Below are 20,350 nucleotides of genomic sequence, written 5' to 3' on the forward strand. Positions count from 1 at the left end.
TATATGGCAAATCCCCTCGTGCATCAATAATTGCCGGGACAGTCAGCCCAGTCGACATCTAAGAAGGAACGAATAGACGAAATCCCTACAATTATGAATCAGTAAAGGCTTGAAATTTGAAACTAGAGTTGTGATAAATTAGAAGTTCGTGATTAATTGTGCTTGTTAAGTAACAAGGGATTTGTTTTGTAGCTACACAATGGTCCTCAAAGGAGCATGCATGTATTGATATACTTTGCTTACAACAAATATGATGTCAAAGATCTTGACAAAGTTACTTAAATCCCGAGAAAGCAATCAAGTGTACCAATATCATATTAGCGAGGATTAAGCGAATATTAACCTTCTTTTATTATAACACAAAATAAAAAGCCATATGTCGGTGCCACAAAATTTAGAAAGCAAGTACTTCAAACCTTTTGTGCAAATGCTTTGGAATTGTTAATAGTTGTTATATGATGGTGAGATTGTTCTTGTGTTTAAGTTCGGTTTTACCGTTCATTACATCGCTAAAACCCAGATGATGGTAAAACATGAGTATTATCGATAAAACCCAGATAAAACTTAAGCGTTACGGCGGCGAGTAAACGGGAATTTGTTCGATATCATTATTCACATATTGGTTTCACTATTATCACTCCTCTTCTTCTTCTGCTGCTGCTGCTGCTACAGTCGCCTTCACTATCACAGCAATGGATCCACTGACAGCTCTCCGTGAGATGACCATCCGCAACGAGCTCGACAAAATCGTCCGAGTCGGCGACCACTACCGGTTCGGCTCATCTCTAACCTTCCCCTGCACCATCGAAACCGCTTACCGGTCCAAACAAGGTAACCGCTACACCCTCGAAACCCTAGTTTACTTCATCACCAATCTCACCACCAAACACCACGATTACATCCGCAACGCCGGCACACACAAGATCCCAGCCGTCACTCTCCTTGACCGCAAACCCCTCATCGAATACCTCCACGGCCGTGTCCCGTCCACTGATGCCATCGAATTCGATTACCCGAATTATCCAAATTACCCCAATTTGAATGTATTGCCTACTGATAACGAGTTTGATTTGAATAATAATGATAATGAGGAAAATACGTTAAACCCACATGGGGTTTTGGTGGATGAGCAAAACCCAGAAAGGGTTTCGCCTATGGAGTTTATTCGGGCGATGGAACGCCCGTTGAAGGACCGCGAGACGGTCTTGGAGTGTCGGCATAGGGATTTTTATTCTGTCCTCACGGCTGCGACGAAACGGGACGAGGAGCGGCAGAAGATGGAGACCCAGCAGAGGAAAGACGGGTTGGTTGCGAAGAACCGGATTGATAGAGGGTTTGGGGATGATTTAGGATTAGACGGGAACCCGAGGGCGAAAATGGGGTTAAAGGGGAGTAAGATTGGGGACGGGGTGCCGATTATTTTGGTCCCGAGTGCGTCGCAGACGTTGATTACGATTTATAATGTGAAGGAGTTTTTGGAGGACGGGGTGTTTATACCGACGGATGTGAAGATGAAGCAGATGAAGGGGCCGAAGCCGGAGTGTGTGACGGTGTTGAAGAAGTTTAGTAGTAGGGATCGGGTGGTGACGGCGTATGAGGTGAGGGATAAGCCGTCGGCGTTGAAGGCGGAGGAGTGGGGTCGGGTGGTGGCGGTGTTTGTGTTGGGGAAGGAATGGCAGTTTAAAGATTGGCCGTTTAAGGATCATGTCGAGATCTTCAATAAAGGTAAATGGATTTGTTGTTGTTTATAAGGTTTATGAGTTATGATGGTTGATTGTGAATTTTTATGTGCAAAATGATGAATTTTTATGTGTGGTTAGTCGGTTAAAGTAGGAAATTTTGAAGCATGTTATTGTGATGTCAGTTTATGCTTCAAGATTCTTCTTGCGGTTCATGTTTTTGTGCATGATCCAAGAAGCTGTTAAAAGTTGAAACGGGCCAAAAGCTTCATATAAACAAATATAACTAGTAATATCTCACTCATAGCAGAGCTATTGGTTGGTTTAAGTCGATTTTGGGCTCAAACTAAACCATAAGAGCTTTCGGAAACCTTTGGTTTTTGATTTTACCATTTGGACTTGATTTGGGTTGAACAAAAATTGGCTCAAGGTAATGAATTGGGGCATAAATCTTTTTGTTAATTATATTTAGTTATTTACTAGATTATTATACATTTGGGCTAAAATATATGGGTTGCACTATTTATTACACTCTTATAAGTTACTCGAAACTTAAAATAGTAAATGAAAATCCATAAATATGATTCGCTTTGCTTTTTCAGGAATAATTAAATGCAGAAACCGCAACCGAATCGAAAATTTGGTTTTTACGGAAACATAAAATCAAACGTTGGCTTTTTGTTTTGGTTCGGTTTGATTATTTTAGTTACAGATAGCTGTCTTCGGTTTCATGCACAGAATCTTTGATATATAATTATTAATTGCTATAGAATGCTGTAAAACGGGATCTGTATTACAATCATGCCTTTAAACTTATATGCTTGAATAACATTTATCCTGTAAATTCGTTCTAGTTCTTGGATTCTACATGCGTTTTGAGGACGATAGTGTCGAGTCTGCAAAGATTGTGAAGCAATGGAATGTGAAAATCATATCGGTGAGATTAGTTTTGTAGCTTTTGGATTTGTAACTAATCTGTACATATTGTTTTTTTTAACCCTTTCGTATAATATTTAGATAAGCAAGAACAAAAGGCACCAGGACAGAGCAGCTGCACTTGATGTTTGGGACAGATTAGAAGAATTTGTGCGTTCACGGTCGCGTTCTTGAGGTATTTTATCAATTTATATACATATAGCATATTGTAAAATTATCATCATTTTAGAGTATTAAATTTTTTATGAACAGTTTATTAATTGGATTCTGCAGGAGAAAAAGACCAACATGAAGAACAAAGTTTCAACATGGCATGGTATGTGGAAGAAATGGTATGAATATTGCTATGTGAAACCTGCTTCTGTATGAATCTGTTTAAAAATACAAATCAAGAACATTTTGTTTCTATCAAACTGTAGACTTTTAAACCCTAAGGTATAATTTTTTAGATGAATGTCATATTTATCATGATATAAGCTTATATTTCGACTGACAATATGATTTGCTTTGTAAGATGGATTTAAGGTGAATTTTTTGAACAGTAACTACATTAAGTTAGAAACCCAATTTGAGTGAAGAAAAATTTAAATTAATTAGCTGAAGAAATATAAGTGAAAGATATAAATGAGGGTTCAAAGAATGTAACAAAATGACACTCATTTTTTTTATTTATTTATAGACTTTTATATGGTGCTCGTTTTTGCGAAGCTTTTTGCTCACTACCCTAACTGACCGCTGAGCTTGAATCAAGGTGTTAGAAGGTGACCCAAGATCGAAGCCTTAAGAAACACCTTGTGACGGTCTTGAGAGTCGAGAATGAAATTGAACAGGCAGCTTAAGATATCATTAAATTCGCTTTTATTTTTTCGTGAAACACACATGCACTTGAAATCTTGTCTAGTGTATTAGATGTTCGTATTGAATGATTGCAATGGTGCTCAAATGAGTTGCATATACTCAAGGGCACGAGTCAAAAAATACAAATGATCAACATATACACATGAAAGCCCGAGCAACCTACGAGTCTACAATCAAGGGCGTGTCATGAATTATTGCAATGGTCCCAACTCCCGACCCTACTAGCTTCTCAAGTCTTAAGGGATCTAGCTGAGGCCGTGGGGAACATATGAATGTGTGTTAGATCGTTATGTTATCAATTTTTTTGAAGACACAACGGGTTGAAACCGATGAAGAATACTAACAAGGATCTTGACAAGTTAGATAAAACTGAAGAAATAATTCCTGCTTAGCAAATATTAAAAGTCGTAGTAAATTGGCAATAAGTCATGTGCTAGTCTTGTAAGTTGTAACTGTTTTCAACACCCATTTACTCATTACAAGTCAAATATAAGGCTACCAAATTTTAAAAAGAGTTGAAAATAAAATGAAAGTATTTACAGATATGATTCTGGTAAACATTATATGTCCAATTTTAAAAAAAGTAAAAAATAAAATGAAAGTATTTACAGATATGACTCGGGTAAACATTATATGTGTTGGATAGTCGTGTAACTCTAAAAACTAATTTCATACCCGTCTCGAATGTTTTGAGGTTTGTTTACCTTCCCTGTCCGCAGTCTGATAACTAACTACACTTTTAAAACCAGTGTTGGCTTGGTTATCAAGCGTGAATTGACCAGTATGGGACCGAACCAGTTGAAGACTCAACTGAACTGAGCAGTCTGGGATCGGCCCGGTCCAGTTGAACCAACTCAGTTTCCAAACCCTACTCAGTTCTGTACTCAACAAACAAAGCATACAACACTTAACAGTTTCAGTTTAAAAAAATATATTATAACTATTTGCAATTAATCTATCATAAACAACAAACAAAAAAACCCGTCAGTTCGTTTCGTTTTTCTTTTTTGGGGTTGCATCATATGGAGAACGAGGGACACCAAACACCCAGTCAAGCACATTCAAATACTTGGACCGGAAAACGTCCCTTTCAATGGCGTAACAATGCATTATGACTGCTGTTGAGAGGCTGAATATTAACACATCGACTCGTTTTAAGTTTTTTAATTGTGGGAAGTAACCGAGGTCTGACATTGTTGTGAAGAAGCTTTCAATTGCTCGTGCAAGACAGTAGAGTGATATTTCTATTCTCCTGCTCTTTTTCTCAATTGCTAAACTCAGACCAGTTGGAAACTGTTTATAAAGAGAGTTTTTTATTCAATAATAATAAGTAAATTAATTCATGTATAAGTGAGCAAGTGGTATTTTACCGTGCCCAATGCTAGCATGGTGATGTTACATCTTTTGAAAATTCTGAAGAGGAAGCATGTCCAGATCCTGATAAATAATAAAAATATTAATGAAATTAATATAGACATTATGAAACCAACAAAATGAGAGGAATCAATTAAATATTACTACCACAAAAAACTAACATACTTACTTGGTTTACATGAAAATCAATTAAACGAATTTGACATATTATTGTCCTTGAACTTGTTAAACTTATACAAACATATGAAACATGTTTGTAATTTTAATATGTCAAAAGTTCGGTTGAGCAGGCCTGAAAACGAACCGAACCGTTCTGTTCAGCGGGAGGCTCGTTTATTTAAGAAATTTACAAACATGAACAAAATTTGATTGTTCATTTAGTTAAACAAACGAACATGAACAGGTATTGTTTGTTCATTTATGTATTTATTTAAATTGTTAGGCCCATTACAATCTAGTCTAGTTTCAATAGATTAAAATACAACCCGTTACAATTTAGACTAGTTTTATTAAAGTTTTTGGCACAACAAATTTATATTCACGCTTACTTAAAATTGGTGTTTGCTCAAGTATGTTCGTTTATATATGTTCATCTGTGTTCAGTTATATTCATTTGTTTATACAGTTATACAATTAACAAACAAATACGAACAAGAAAACCCCATTCATTTACTGTTCATGTTCAATCGTTTGTTTGGTTAAAGTTAATCAAACTGACCAGGCAGAAGAACAGTATGTAGAAAGAAACAGGCTTGATCTTGCAGTGCCAAAAAGGCCTTTAGCCAATATTGTGAAAGGCCTGTATCAAGTAAAATTAATAAGTTCAAATGAAAACATACTACTTCATAATAAAAATTAAAAATGTAAACATATACAAACCGTTTCCCGAGTCCTTGGCGATGTACTATAAGTGCAGGGATCAAATAAACAGGAAGATAAACGGGTACTGCTCTTTTGTATGCTTGAAAAAAGAATGAAATCGCATGCCAACTACATGATTGGTTTTCATGTATAATCTGAAAAAATTCCATGTCATTAGAAAAAGAAAAATTCCATGTCATTAGAAAAAAAATGACTTAAGCTACTAGCACTAGCAGGTACTAAACTATGCCTAACGGGTCAAAATTAGCTTTTTTTGTGATCAATTAGTGTGAAATGTGATTACAAAGTTATATTATTTCTACAAGCAAGAACAAGTCGGCTCACGTTAAAAAAAATCAAAAACTACTCACGAGCCGAACTTGACTCGAAATTTAGAAATACAACTCCATAAGAGCCAAGCTTGAGCTTTCTTAAGTAAAATGAGCTGAACTTGAGCCTAGACTCATCTCAAAACAATAATCTAATTTCTCAGATAAAGTAATCAAGGAGATCTTAATGCTTTTATAGATGCGCTTTGTTGTACCCATTAGAAGGGAAAAAGAAAAGGAAAAAAACATATCAACCCATTCAGAAGTAAACAGGTCAAAATTTATCACCTCTAATAATTATAGTAATAATAAGAACAAAAGCTGGGAGCAATTACCGAACAGGGAACTTTCATTTGAGGGTCGAGTACGACATCAACGCCCTTGTTTTTGTAGAGGTTTTGTATTTGTTCAAGATTAGTAAAAGGCATGCCACAAGCAATATCTCTAACGCCTTGAAGGATAATAGGGTCTTTTCCACCATGTTTATTCAGAAATGATTTATATGATTGTGGCAAGCTATCTTGCTTCAATATGTATGCACACCTGGAGAAACCCAAATTGTAGCAATCTTAAATCATATGAAAGAACTGAAAAATATTGTAACCAAATTTATAGGTTAAAGTTTGACCTTTAAACAAGTATATATAATATATCTAGTTTCATTTTAGACCAATTCCAGCTAGGAAAATTGCAGAATATTGTAAATGAAACTATATGCATACTTAAAGTTGTTGACTTAACCTATAACATGTTGACTCCTCATCTGTCTTTTCAGAAAATTTAAGAGAAATTTTTATCATCTGGAATATTTATGTCTGAATGTTTATAAATGAAACAAGATACTAAAATTAAACTGACTTTAGAGGCTAACAACTCTAAATTTTAAAGCAGTTTTCACTTCTAGAGTTGCATAATAACTAAAATACCCCTGAATCTACGCAAAATATGTTTTGACTGTTCATCTAGAGCTGAATCTTTTAGATATATTCATGAGCATCTTTGTTACTTACACAACTGTGGGTGTGGCATAAGCTGCAATATTATTGGGCATTTTGTCATTTTATTATTTTCTGGCAAGTTTTTTTGACCGAATCAGCATAAATGAAACCAATATGATACTTGAGTTGCCTCTAAAATCATTTAATAGTTAGGTTACAGTAAGGGGAACTTTTGAGTACTTGAATGGCCTATTGTATACATTATCCTAAGTAGCAGGGCCGGGGTGTGCACAAAACTGAATAACCGATATAATCGATCCCAAATGACGGTTTGGTTTTACGTTTTCGTAGAAACCAAACTTCTGGTTTCATGTTTGCATGTAATCAGAACCAAAAAACCAAACCAAATTTACATTATTTTGATTTTAAGTAATTTATAAGAATTAAATAAATAGTGTTTACCCAAATATTTACGTTCAAATGTATAACAATTAATTAATTATTAATTAACAAAAATATTTAGACCCAAAGCCATTATCTTTGGCAAAAAACAAAAATCAGCCTAAAAATTTCAAGCCCAAATGATAAAACCGAAACCAAACGATTTTCAATAACTCAAAAACCGAAGATTCAGTGTTTGGTTCGGTTTGAGCCCAAAACCAACCATGCACACCCCTATATTTAGTTAGGAACTTAGGAAATACAAATATATATGCCAAGAAGCAGTTACATACAATATTTGTGTAGATGCGAGACACATTAGAAACAAGTCTCCATGGGCCCACGTGAGAGGTTTACAAATGTGTCCAAATCGCTTGCTTTTTATTCCACAACGTGATGCCAGGACAGCTGCACGCATAAGAATATAAACAGCCAAGCTTGTATGTTGTGTGTTGAATCCAGTGAGGAGCATTGACGGTCCGGCGATTGCCCCTGCTATTAAAGCCCTCCATTTTGCTGTTCTGCAGATTGCATATAAAAAAGTCCCGTTTACATTGCTGACTAGGATTAACTTGGTGAGGTGTGGCATCTGATGGTGGGACCTAATAACATGGAGATCCACATCAGATGCCACATCTTTCTATTTTGATCCTAGTCAGCAACCTAAAGCAGAGAGAAATAATTAATATGAGAGAGAGAGAGATGCCTCTGGTGTCCTCCTAGAGCAGCTATTAACTCATCAACTGAAACAAATGTTCCAGCAAAAGTGCAAAGAAAGAGACCATATCTGACTGTTTCTTTCAATGCCAAAATCAAATCGTCACCACCCGAAGCCATCTGCACCTTCCTGAAACAAAAACATCAATATGTAAAACTTGTATAAATGACCCATGTTCCCTTAGTAAGTTCTAACAAAATAATCAATACACAGATCTTGAATAAACTAAAACTTTTGCCTTCAAAGTAAAGATGACAACGACATCATTTTCTAACAAAAAAAAACACAAGACATACAAGTAATAAAAACGACCACATATTCCAATAGGCAATTAAAGTAAATTTTCAACGTAGTAAATAGTAATTTTATATGTGTGATTATTATGAAATATACATCCTCGAAACATAAAAAACTTCTACCAATATTCATTACAGTAATTAATTTGACCTAAATGTCAGTTTCCTTTTGTTTTAAGAGCATACCACATATGCAACTTAAGTAAACTGTAAATGTGCCATCCCACAAATTCTTAAAAACCAAAAAGCATCCTATTTCTTAAGACTGAGTGATGTGATTGATGCTTGTTGGGGTGTCATCACCTGCTACGCAAGCAAGGTAGGCGCCAAACACCACTACAAATCATGTCAAGCCAGGCGCCATCAAGAACCCATGCCAAAGTAGTGGGCCTCAAGGGTTAACTAACCCCCCTCCATTACACATGAATCATGGGTTAGTTAGTTAAAGCCCACTGCCTACGTGGCATTAACGCTTTAACTAACCAACCCAAAACACATAGTCCAACAATTTATACTTCTTGCATCAATAGCATCAAAATCTTATTTATTAACATAGCTCATAGCCTTTAGCCGCTTTATACCTTCCCTCTAAGAACCATTAATGAATCCCCTTTTTCATTCTTGCTAGTTAGTGTTTTTATTCATTTCCAGAATTCAAAGGTTAGCATAAATTAGCATTAAAAGATTGAATTTCACATGTCAAGTAACACATAGGGATGAAAACATGAGGTCCACTCCACTGTAGGGTAGGCTGAGAAATTCTAGCACTAGTGTAGGGAGTACACTGAGTTAAGCTACTTCAATGTGAAACTTATAAATATAATTCCCTTTTGGCGATTAAAAATACAAACAATAAGCAAAGCTTTTAAAATTAAGATCAATCCAAGCATTCATATGCAAAATCAAAGTAAGTTTCTGTCACCATCACGCTCAATAAATGGTAACAAGATGTTTCAACAGAACCTTCATACACATTAAAGGTTTCGAAGCTGAGATGGGGATGTTTGATCAACAAAGCAAACTCTAACTGAACTTTCTATATGAACATTAAAATGTAACACCTATTTACCAAATTAGGTTATAATTTACACCTAAACGGCTTTCTATATTAAGTATTTGCTATCAATATCAACGTATCTGTGATAAATCATTACACAACTCACACAAAATTTTAAGTTAAAATCAGTCTAGTGGAGTTGTAATTCCTAAATTAAAAAATTAGATAATGTAGATAGAAAACAGTAAGCATTTCTTTTTACAATTTAAACATTAACATCTTCTAGTTCACTATGCAGCATCAGTTATCAAATTCATTGTATCTGTGATAAATAATTACAAAGTTGCATCAAATTTAAACCTAAAATCAGTCCTGCTGAGTTGTAACTTGTAACTCCTAAATTACAAAATTAGGTTAGGTAGATAGATAGATTAAAACACTAAGAATTTCTTCTCATAATTCAAACATTAACCTACTTCTCAATGCATCATCAATTATTCATCGCCTCTATGATAAATTATTACAAAAATCGCATCAAATTTCAACCTAAAATCATTCCAGTTGAATAGTAACTTGTAACTCCTAAATTACAAAATTAGGTTATGTAAACAGATTAAAACCGTAACGATTTCTCATTTCTTATTACAAATTAAACATTAACTTACTTCTCAATACAGCAGCAGTTATCAGATATACTGTATCTGTGATAAATCATTACAAAATTAGGTTATGTAGATATATTAAAACAGTAAGGATTAGTTATTACAATTTAAACAGTAGCCTACTTCTCTCTAATAAATCATTACAAATCTCACATGCATCAAATTCAAACCTAAAATCAGTCCAGTTAATAACTCGCAATCTCAATTACTCAAAACAATAATCACAAATGAAAGTATTAAAGAGATCTAATACTACTTACTTAGCTGACGACAGCAATCGTCTACGCCGTAACCGTGCAAGTATCGCAAACAGCGATAAGCCGCCTTTAATACCAGCTCCGATTACAAATCCTTTAACGGAAGCTGCGAATATTCTCCACCGCTTATCATACTCGTCAACCGGAAACGAATCGAAGGTGAGTAGTGAGTAGGAAGATGAAGATGTGAGAGTGTTCTTCTTTGATTTACGCTCGCATTGTGGACAGGTTTTCCGTACAACGACGTCGTCGTATTCGCATGAGCAATTGTTGTCAGGTATAGTGGAGCCGTCGCCAGCCGGCGGCATGGTGAGTTACGGTGGCGTGTATCTGGATGTTATTGAATATCGAGTCAGGGTACACGTTTTTGTGAAAAGAAATATACTAATAAAAGTGGTTAATCTAGTTTGACTGAAATGAAATGAAATGCTCACCCAATATTTATTGTTTCTACATTTATTATGCACAACTATAAACTACACAACACATTCATCTTCAATTCTAGGGGATGGCAATGGGTCGGGTTTGATACGGGTTTAGGCAATCACAAACCCATACCCGATTAGGAAAACTCATCTCAAACCCGTCGGGTTTTTATTGAGTAATTACCCGTCGGGTAAATCCGACCAAAGACCCATCAGGTATCTATCAGATTTTGATAAATTATAACTAATTGATTATAAACAAATGAACAATAATTACCATAAAATGTGTTACACAATTGCCTAAACAAAGTTATATAAATATATATATATACACACACGCGCACACATGTTTGATCTATTTTTTTGAAACTGAACTTGTCACACCCGGCCCTGAGCGGCGGAAACAGCCGGGCGCGCGCGAGTGGGGATTGATAATTAAGCACGGGCCATTGCAAACATTCAAAGATTTTTCATTGCGCGTGAAATGTTTAATACAATACATTACATTGTTTAAAAATTACATAAAAACATCCAAGTATAAAACTGTTGAAGATTTCCAAGCCATATCCCCTTGCGCGGTGGGAACAACCACGCGCATCGAAGGGATAGAACTAAAATCTTCCAAAAAGCTGGTTTTAGATGTTCAGCGTGAGGTGCTCTAAGTGTGACTCCATGCGCTACCTAATTATCTCCTGAAAGACACGTAAAAACATTTGAATCAGTATAAACTGAGTGAGTTCACAAGTTTTAGTAACTTGATAAATCGTATTGCATCATAATCATTCTGAAACATAATTCTGGTAGCATCATTAAAGCACAAGCTTGGTAAAACATAGTTATATCAACATATTCTGATGAAATCGTTCCGCGGGTTACGCGCGAACATTTCTGGGAACTGTGCTCGTCTATGCAAAGTGGCGCTGCCACTACGAGCTAAAATAAGTAATACCGTCCCGCGGGTTACGCGCGGACGTTTCAGGAACATGTGCTCGTCCATGCAAAGTGGCGCTGCCACTACGAGCTAAAATAATAATTCCGTCCCGCGGGTTACGCGCGGACGTTGTGCCGGAAAACAAGGCGCTCGTCCATGCAAAGAGGCGCGACCCCTACGAGCGGGCTCAAACCCATAGTACTGCCCCATGACCATACTAGGCACTCGTCCATGCAAAGAGGTGCGACCCCTACGAGTGGGTGGATCAAACCAGCAGTCCCTACCCTTAGAGTTCCAATGGTAAAGTGATCACTTACTCGAGTTCTGGCGCACATACATCGTAAATCATAGATAACCGTTTACATTGCTCATCATGAAACATAATTTAAACACATAATCGCTTGCATAGCTTGTAAGTATACCATGATAAAACATTATTTAAGTACGTGTCCCTCGCCCCGAAAACAGTTTAAAAACAGCGAAAACAGCGAGAATAGGGGCTGTGAGACTCACCTGTCGTTCTTGTTAAGGGATTAATCGAGATTCGGGTTTTCTTGGTGTTGGCCTTGGAATCGAAGGTCTAGAATACGATTAAATAACAAGAAGTATATATATTAAGATCAAGAAATAGGAGAATATAAGGGTTGGATAGTAGGTCTCAAGGTTATATTCTCGGCTTACCTAGTAACAGGATCGGAGCTGGAAACAACGGATGCTTGGGAGAGGATTAGTGCAAGTTTGTAGTTCTTTGAAGTGTGGTTTGGGTGATAATTTAGGTTACAAATTTATAGGCATACTCAAAGGAACATGAAGAAACGTGGATCTACTCACTGGTAGCAGATCTACTTTCCTCGGGTATGATTAAACTGTTTCACCGATGGTTCCTTTGAATCCGTGTTCTTCCACCTACAAAATGAACAGCGCCGTTACTTACCCCTCAGAAAGGGACAGAGGGGTCCTCTTTGGGGTAACCCTCCGGCGTGAGAATCAGTATCTTTGTGGAGAAGATAATAAAGTGTGAGTCAGTGAAATCTCAAGGGTATTGCTGAATCGCTGAATACTCTTGATTGTGTGACTGTGTGTTTTTCTGTAACTGACTGTGAGTGAATATAATTCAATATGATTGAATGTGATATCACTGCTTGTAACTGTCAATGATTGAGTGTGAATGAATGTGTCATCAAAGTGGAGTTGATGCTGTATTTATAGTGCTAGGGTTTCCACTGGCTGGGCTCAGCCTCGTTGGCCTCCTCCAATCGCACTGCGCCACGTGTCCTCTGGGACACCTGGCGCTTTCTCGTTGGTTGAAATCATGTGGTAGCACATGTGTCATGCTGAGTTGTTGACCTTTCATTTGGCAGCTGTCAACATCAGCATATACTTACTCCTTAAAAAGATGCCTTCTAGAAGAGTGTCTGACGTGCACAATCAAGGTTGCCCTGATCCTGATTTGGATAAGGACGAGGTTGATTATGTGCACGTGTGATATGCGCCCATCCTGAGGATGCGCGAAGTCTTCTTTTTATTCTCACGCGCAGATATTTCATGCGCAGGTGTGATATGCACGAGCGTGTGATATGCGCCGCGCGCTGGTGCGCCACGCGCATATGTGACACGCGAGCATATGTGATGTGCAAGAGCATGCGATATGCGCCGCGCGCATATGTGATGCGCGAGCATATGATGCCTGAGCATGTTTTGTATGCGCGATGCGCCTGGGTTTTGGCTTTGTGCCTTCATAATGTCTTTATCTTGTGGGTTGACCCGCCTTGCTTGGTGTTGAGGCGGGTACATACCTCTTCAAGCCCCCCCAGTCTAATGTGTGTCTTATCTTGCGCGAGCGTGGTAAGATAGATATTAGACTCACTGAATTGTCCTTTTATAGGGGGTTTTGTCGTTTTCTTTGTTGTTTCCATCGTCGCGCGAAGTTCTATCCATTTGGTTGAAAACGAAAGGTCCAAACACGTGGTTGGTTGGTGATGACGTGCGCCGTAAACGTGTCAGACGTTTCGTGTGCTCGAGGTGCTACAGTTGCCTTTCACGTCCCCTCACACAGCTGTCTTGAACACGTGTCGCACTCGCATTGGTTAGTACCTGCGAGTGGGGGCGCGTCTCTGTTCCGTGGCAGGTCGGTTACATCTTTTTGTCCCCTCACACAGCTGTTAGGGACACGTGTCGCGCCGTCGTTGGGTTGCCCCTGCGAGTGGGGGCGCGTGAAACCCGATCAGCTGCCACATTTCTCTCTCCTGGGCCTATAAAAGCAGGCCCTTAGGAAATTTTTATCTTCATCTTCATTGTTGCTAAAATTCAAATTTCTGCTTTCACATTCTGATTTGAGTGTTTACATCGATTCGAATCCTCGATTATCGGCTATTACAGTTGTATGTCTGATAGTTCATACTCGTCTAGCCCTTCAATCACCTCCGTTGCCTCTCGAAGACGCCGTGTGAAATCTGTGGTGATGTCGACATTGAAGCAAAAGGGGAAGGGGAAGAAGGTTGTTGAGACCACATCGGAGGAAGTAGGGAGGACCAAGGCCACCAAAAGGTGGAATGAAATCCCCTGCAAATTGAAGCAGGCAGATCTCGACAACCTGATCACCTCTCAGGGCTTTCCCACCCTGTTTGGCTGCATGTTGCCTAGGTCCGGGCAAACGGCGGCGGACCCGCCTGCCGGCTATATATCCCTATATAGCCACTTTTTCTCCCACTGCAACCTTCGTCTCCCGATGACAAGGTTTGTGGGTGCACTGTTGAAGTTCTATGGGATTCACATATCCCAAGTCCATCCGTTTGGACTCGTGCGCGTGACTCACTTTGAGTTCATGTGCAAATCCCAGCGCGAGGAACCCACTCCTCGGCGCTTTCAATATTTTTATAAGGCCAAGATCCAAGACAATTGGATCTCTTTTATTCCTCGCAGTCAGAAAGTGAAGTGCTCCACTGTTTCATTCAAGAGCCTTCATGACTGGTCTGAGAGGTTTTTTTACATTAAGGCCGGTGTGATCCCCATCCGTATGACCATGCGCTCTATTACTTCTGCGCCTGCGGATGAGGGTGTCCTCAAGAACCCAACTGGCGCATGGGTTAAGAAACTGACCGCCGAACCATCCCCCGCGAAGAAAATTTGCGAGGAGGCGCTGGTTGGTGTCGGCATGAGCAGGCTCTGGGCCGACAGCGCGCTTGAGCCCGTTATCCAAGTCGACGGGTTGTGTAAGTTTTTTTTTTTTTTTTTTTTTTTTTTTTTTTTTTTATATTTGCGCGAGCATCGTTCTTTTGCTGATATCATTTAACTTGGCTTTGCGCAGTCACCAAGGATTACATCCTTGCCGCTTATGATGAACATGTGGAGGGCGGCTCCGTCGAACTTGGCGCTGGGGAGGTTGGTTTCCCGGATCGCTTCGATGACCTGTTCATCCCAGTAGATCTGGATTTTGACTTTGACGGTGACGCGCCTGGTAAGTCTTCGCACTGCTGCTCATTCCTTTAGAATACCCAAGTTTATTAACATTTCTGTCGCTTGTTTTTGTAGATGCGCTTGAAAACTACGAGCTAGAGCTCGCGGAAGAGGAGGAGGAGGAAGAGGAGGCGCCTCTACTAAAGCGCAAAGCTAAGGGGAAGTCTGGCGCAGGGGCCAGTAAGAAACAGAAGAAAGAGGACACCCCTGTCGCTCATCCCCATGCTCAAACGAAGGGAACTAAGGAAACCCAGGTGTTTACCACAAAGGTTTCTTTAGCTTCTCTGCCTGTGAGAGTGGGCAGACCTCCTGTCCACTTGAGGTATGGTGGCGTCGCCTCCTCCTTTCGTCGCCTCCTCCTTTCGCTAGGAACCTGTTGATTGACACCAATCTACCATTCAGCTTCTGAACCTCTTTCATGGTGGATGGTGAAGGCATGTCAAGGATGGCTTCCACCTTTTCAGGGTTCACCTTGAAACCATCCTTAGTGACCATTACACCAAGAAATTTCCCCTCTTCTGCGCCGAAAGTAAATTTGCTCGGGTTGAGTTTCATGTTAACCTCCGTTAGGCGCTGAAGGGTTTCCTCGATGTCTTTGAGCATTTGTCTCTCCTCCCTGCTCTTGATCACCAAATCATCGACGTAGACTTCTAGATTTCTTCCGATTTGTTCACTGAAAACCGAATCCATAAGTCTCTGATAGGTTGCGCCCGCATTTTTTAAACCAAAGGGCATTTTTGTGTAACAAAAAACACCCTTGTCGGTTCTGAAGGCCGTGTTGTCTTCATCCTGTGGTGCCATTTGAATCTGGTGATAGCCTTTATAGGCATCCAGGAAACATTTGAGCTTGAATGGTGCCACGGAGTCCACCTTTGCGTCGATGTTTGGGAGGGGGTAACAATCTTTCGGACATGCTTTGTTGAGGTCCTTGAAGTCAATACACATTCTCCATGACCCGTTGCTTTTCTTTACCATCACAGGATTGGCTACCCATGTCTGGTATCGAATTGGGCGGATGATGTTTGCGCGCAACAGGTCCTCCACTTGCTCATTCATGGCCTTCGCCTTTTCATCCCCCATGATTCTCTTTTTCTGTGCAATTGGCTCCACCGACTTAAACGTGTTAAGAGAATGTTGCGCCAAGTCTCGCGGGACTCCCGTCATATCGGAGTGTTGCCACGCGAAAACCGACGTGTATTTTGTAAGCAACTTTTTCATTCTCAATCTCGTTTCGTCTGAAATGGTTGCGCCAATTGTGACCGTTTGCTCTGGGAATTTTGGGTTTAAAATCCACTTCTCTGGCGCATTGTCGGCCATTGTAAGTTTCATTCTCCCTTCCCGCGGCGTGCTTGTCACTGCGCACAAATGATCGCGGTAAACAAATGCTACGCCTGTTGGTGTAGGGATCCCCAATGCGCCGTGCGCTGGCGACGGTACAGCATTAAATTGGGCAATCGTTCCCCTACCCAGGATCATATTGTGGCATGACGTGGTGGGCAAGACCAAGAAGTTGACAACTTCGGCTCGCTTGTGCTCATCATCCCCCATAGTTAGTTCAAACTGAATCTGGCCTAGGGGATGTATGATTTCATTTGAGACACCACAGATCGGTGCGTTCACAATTTCGAGCCGCGCTTGGTCTGCCGGGTCTAACTTTCTGAAACACTGCTCATACATAATGTCAGATTCGCTTCCAGTGTCCACCAGGACCTTTGACACTTCGTAATGAGCAATGTGTGTGGTAATGACTAGAGGACTGCTTATTGAAGGGCCTCCCCTGATTCTTGGGAAGATGACTTGCTGCTCGCGCCAATCTCCGTGAATTTGCGCGCTTCTCTTTCTTGACGTCTGCCCTTGTCGTCCCCCCTCAGCCACACAGATTCTTTTGTACTTCTTGCTGGCAGAGGCTCCCTCCGGTTGCTCATCTTCTATTCTTTGGTTTTTTACCAAGTGAGCCAGCCTGCCCGACTTTACATCCTTCTCGATCGCATCCTTTAAATGATGGCATGCGTCGGTGTTGTGGCCCGGGGACCTGTGAAATTCACAATATTTGCCACTGTTTTGCGGTCCCTTGTAGTGTAGTTGTTTGGGAGGCTTGAATTGGACATTCTCAGTACTTAACACCTGTGAAGGTGTTTTAGTGAGGGGAGTCCATATTCTTGGCAGAGGTCTGCTGGGATCTCTGCCGCCCTCCCTCTTGTCACCCTCCCCGTGTTTACGAGCATCCCTTTGGGGCTGGGGTGAGCTTGGTTGCGCTTGTTTTTCCGCGGAAGAAAAACTTGTTGGCTGCAACCTGGACCATACAGAGTTCTGTTTGGGCCTCTTCTCTTTGCTGCGCGGTGATTCAGCCTGATGCGCTCTTTCTCTTGCCCTATCTTGGGCAATCTGTTTCTCATTTCTCGCGAAAACTCGCGATGCCTCCATTAACTTGGCCCACGTGGTGGGCATACCATCTTTGCTTACGAGAGCTCGCCGTAACTGATCACTGCGCGCGCCTTGTATAAAGGCCACGCGCAGGAGCTGCTCAGTTATGCCCCCGATTGCCAGGGACTCCTGATTGAAACGAGTGATGTAATCTTCAATCGTTTCATCATTCCTGCGTATGCAGTGCATGATGTCATCAGGATCGCGCGTGTGCCTGCGCTGCTGTACGAAGTGGGCTTGGAACTTTTCTAATAGTTCCTCGAACCCATCAATTTGCCCTGTCGGCAAGCTTTCGAACCATACCCGCGCAGCACCCGTGAGGCAGCGAGCAAACATATGACACCATGTTGGCATCGTCCAGCTCTCTAGGTTTCCCGTGTTATAGAAACCCTGCAAAAAGTCATCTGGATCTGTTGTGCCATCATATTTGCCCAGACCACTTGGCATCTTGGTCTTGTGCTGGATGGGAGCCTGCGCGATGCGCGCAGTAAACTTTGAGTGTTTTACCAGGATGGCTGGTCTGTAGGGTGTGGTTACGTCAACTTGCCCTCTGACCGGTGGGCTGTATGGCATGTGCAGATCCAGATCTGCTCTGGCCCCAGGCGCCATGTTCACAGGCGCGCGGAGCTGCGAGCCTCCTGCATGAGTATCCCTTGTCTTCCTCATGCTATGCACTTCTTCATCACTGAACTCAGTGTGTGCAGTGTGAACAGAATGCCCTTCTTCCGGCGCGCGCGGCCTTTTTGTAGGCTGCTTATCAATCGCTTGCCTTTGTGTTTGGTCGGCTAGCTTCTTCTGTTTGATCATTTCAGTGTACTTTTCCATCAGACGCCGCTGCTCATTTATGAGCCATTCATTCGGATCGTTTGCTTCATCTTCTGGACCCATTGGTCCTTTCAGCTTCGCGCCGGCTATATTTTGTAACGTGTGATCGTCTGGAGGAGTTTCAGTCTGGCCGTGAGGGGTTGTGACGAAGGGACGGTTGCTGGTGGTACGCGTAGAATCACGCGGAACCCTCAGAACCTGCTGTCCGTCGTTAACACCCTCACGTTCAATATCCTCCAGAGCTTGATCAACGTTACGAACTCCAGAAACCATGGTGATTGATTTTTTTTCGTAGATCTGGATGAGATCTGATTGCCGTTTGTAACAGTGGATGGCGCCAATGAAGAAACGTGGATCTACTCACTGGTAGCAGATCTACTTTCCTCGGGTATGATTAAACTGTTTCACCGATGGTTCCTTTGAATCCGTGTTCTTCCACCTACAAAATGAACAGCGCCGTTACTTACCCCTCAGAAAGGGACAGAGGGGTCCTCTTTGGGGTAACCCTCCGGCGTGAGAATCAGTATCTTTGTGGAGAAGATAATAAAGTGTGAGTCAGTGAAATCTCAAGGGTATTGCTGAATCGCTGAATACTCTTGATTGTGTGACTGTGTGTTTTTCTGTAACTGACTGTGAGTGAATATAATTCAATATGATTGAATGTGATATCACTGCTTGTAACTGTCAATGATTGAGTGTGAATGAATGTGTCATCAAAGTGGAGTTGATGCTGTATTTATAGTGCTAGGGTTTCCACTGGCTGGGCTCAGCCTCGTTGGCCTCCTCCAATCGCACTGCGCCACGTGTCCTCTGGGACACCTGGCGCTTTCTCGTTGGTTGAAATCATGTGGTAGCACATGTGTCATGCTGAGTTGTCGACCTTTCATTTGGCAGCTGTCAACATCAGCATATACTTACTCCTTAAAAAGATGCCTTCTAGAAGAGTGTCTGACGTGCACAATCAAGGTTGCCCTGATCCTGATTTGGATAAGGACGAGGTTGATTATGTGCACGTGTGATATGCGCCCATCCTGAGGATGCGCGAAGTCTTCTTTTTATTCTCACGCGCAGATATTTCATGCGCAGGTGTGATATGCACGAGCGTGTGATATGCGCCGCGCGCTGGTGCGCCACGCGCATATGTGACACGCGAGCATATGTGATGTGCAAGAGCATGCGATATGCGCCGCGCGCATATGTGATGCGCGAGCATATGATGCCTGAGCATGTTTTGTATGCGCGATGCGCCTGGGTTTTGGCTTTGTGCCTTCATAATGTCTTTATCTTGTGGGTTGACCCGCCTTGCTTGGTGTTGAGGCGGGTACATACCTCTTCAGAACACAATCCCTTGCTTTAGGGGATTGAAATCTTTTCATATCTAGGTGTAATGATGATAAAGTATGGAAATTATTATTGTTTATTGTTTACTTAAAAGTGGAGGAGTGGATAAAAGATCTTGATTTGATTTGGACAGGACATGCAGGTCTGGGGTTGGTGAGAATAGGGTGGCTGACAGTTGACTTTTCATGTTACAGTGTGCTTTTTCAGGAACTTTTGTCAGTGTACAGTAAAAAAAAGTGGAAAATCTCTGAAACACGCTACTGTTTCCTTTTGGGCGGGAGTAATCTCCTTATGTCTGGAGAATAGACTGTGTTCTGTGCGCATCACTTTGTGCGCATAGCTTTCTGCGTGAAGGACATTTCTTTGCTGCGGGTAGGTGCGTAACCTTCTCGCAGTTAGGGACATTTGAGTTTCATTTGTAGATTCTCCAGGTGGTCTTGGTATTTCAACATAGTGATCAGTCATGTTGAAGTCAATTCCATCTTGGAGCTTCAGACAAACTAGTTCTCAACGTTCCCGCCATGCGGGTAGGTTAGTTCCCCTCCCGCACGCGCATAATTGGTTTTGGGATGCACCCGCCTTAGCCTCATGCGTGACGGTCA

At 41.0% G+C, this 20,350-nt stretch overlaps 2 protein-coding genes across 2 annotated transcripts; one reads left to right on the forward strand and one right to left on the reverse strand.

Annotated features, from left to right (window-relative positions):
• The first annotated feature begins 663 nt into the window (after positions 1-663).
• Positions 664-3,058, forward strand: LOC143558663 (protein CDC73 homolog). The gene is made up of 4 exons (XM_077047461.1): positions 664-1,725; positions 2,534-2,616; positions 2,697-2,790; positions 2,868-3,058. The coding sequence occupies exons 1-3, from the start codon at positions 693-695 to the stop codon at positions 2,787-2,789; spliced, it is 1,209 nt and encodes a 402-aa protein (XP_076903576.1). The 5' UTR covers positions 664-692; the 3' UTR covers position 2,790; positions 2,868-3,058.
• Positions 3,059-4,393: 1,335 nt separating this feature from the next.
• LOC143558667 (uncharacterized) lies at positions 4,394-10,716 on the reverse strand. The gene is made up of 8 exons (XM_077047463.1): positions 10,350-10,716; positions 8,123-8,263; positions 7,710-7,937; positions 6,373-6,580; positions 5,727-5,863; positions 5,566-5,646; positions 4,844-4,910; positions 4,394-4,766 (listed from the first exon to the last, which is right to left on the reverse strand). Exons 1-8 carry the CDS (start codon positions 10,652-10,654, stop codon positions 4,458-4,460), a joined length of 1,476 nt encoding a protein of 491 aa, XP_076903578.1. The 5' UTR covers positions 10,655-10,716; the 3' UTR covers positions 4,394-4,457.
• Positions 10,717-20,350: the final 9,634 nt, after the last annotated feature.

The sequence above is a fragment of the Bidens hawaiensis genome, unplaced genomic scaffold (genome assembly GCF_021521415.1).
Source record: "Bidens hawaiensis isolate Kalapana, Puna unplaced genomic scaffold, B.hawaiensis_p1.1 tig00019582_1, whole genome shotgun sequence".
Lineage (NCBI taxonomy): Eukaryota > Viridiplantae > Streptophyta > Magnoliopsida > Asterales > Asteraceae > Bidens > Bidens hawaiensis.

What these genes read in the sequence shown, in the direction of transcription:
- LOC143558663 (XM_077047461.1), top strand. Translation starts at nt 693, where the DNA reads ATGGATCCACTGACAGCTCTCCGTGAGATGACCATCCGCAACGAGCTC. An exon ending in TGTCGAGATCTTCAATAAAG is followed by an intron (nt 1,726 to 2,533) that starts GTAAATGGATTT and finishes AATTCGTTCTAG; the next exon opens with TTCTTGGATTCTACATGCGT. An exon ending in GGAATGTGAAAATCATATCG is followed by an intron (nt 2,617 to 2,696) that starts GTGAGATTAGTT and finishes TATAATATTTAG; the next exon opens with ATAAGCAAGAACAAAAGGCA.
- LOC143558667 (XM_077047463.1), bottom strand. Translation starts at nt 10,654, where the DNA reads ATGCCGCCGGCTGGCGACGGCTCCACTATACCTGACAACAATTGCTCA. An exon ending in CGATTGCTGTCGTCAGCTAA is followed by an intron (nt 8,264 to 10,349) that starts GTAAGTAGTATT and finishes TTTTTGTTTCAG; the next exon opens with GAAGGTGCAGATGGCTTCGG. An exon ending in CCATGCTAGCATTGGGCACG is followed by an intron (nt 4,767 to 4,843) that starts GTAAAATACCAC and finishes CTTTATAAACAG; the next exon opens with TTTCCAACTGGTCTGAGTTT.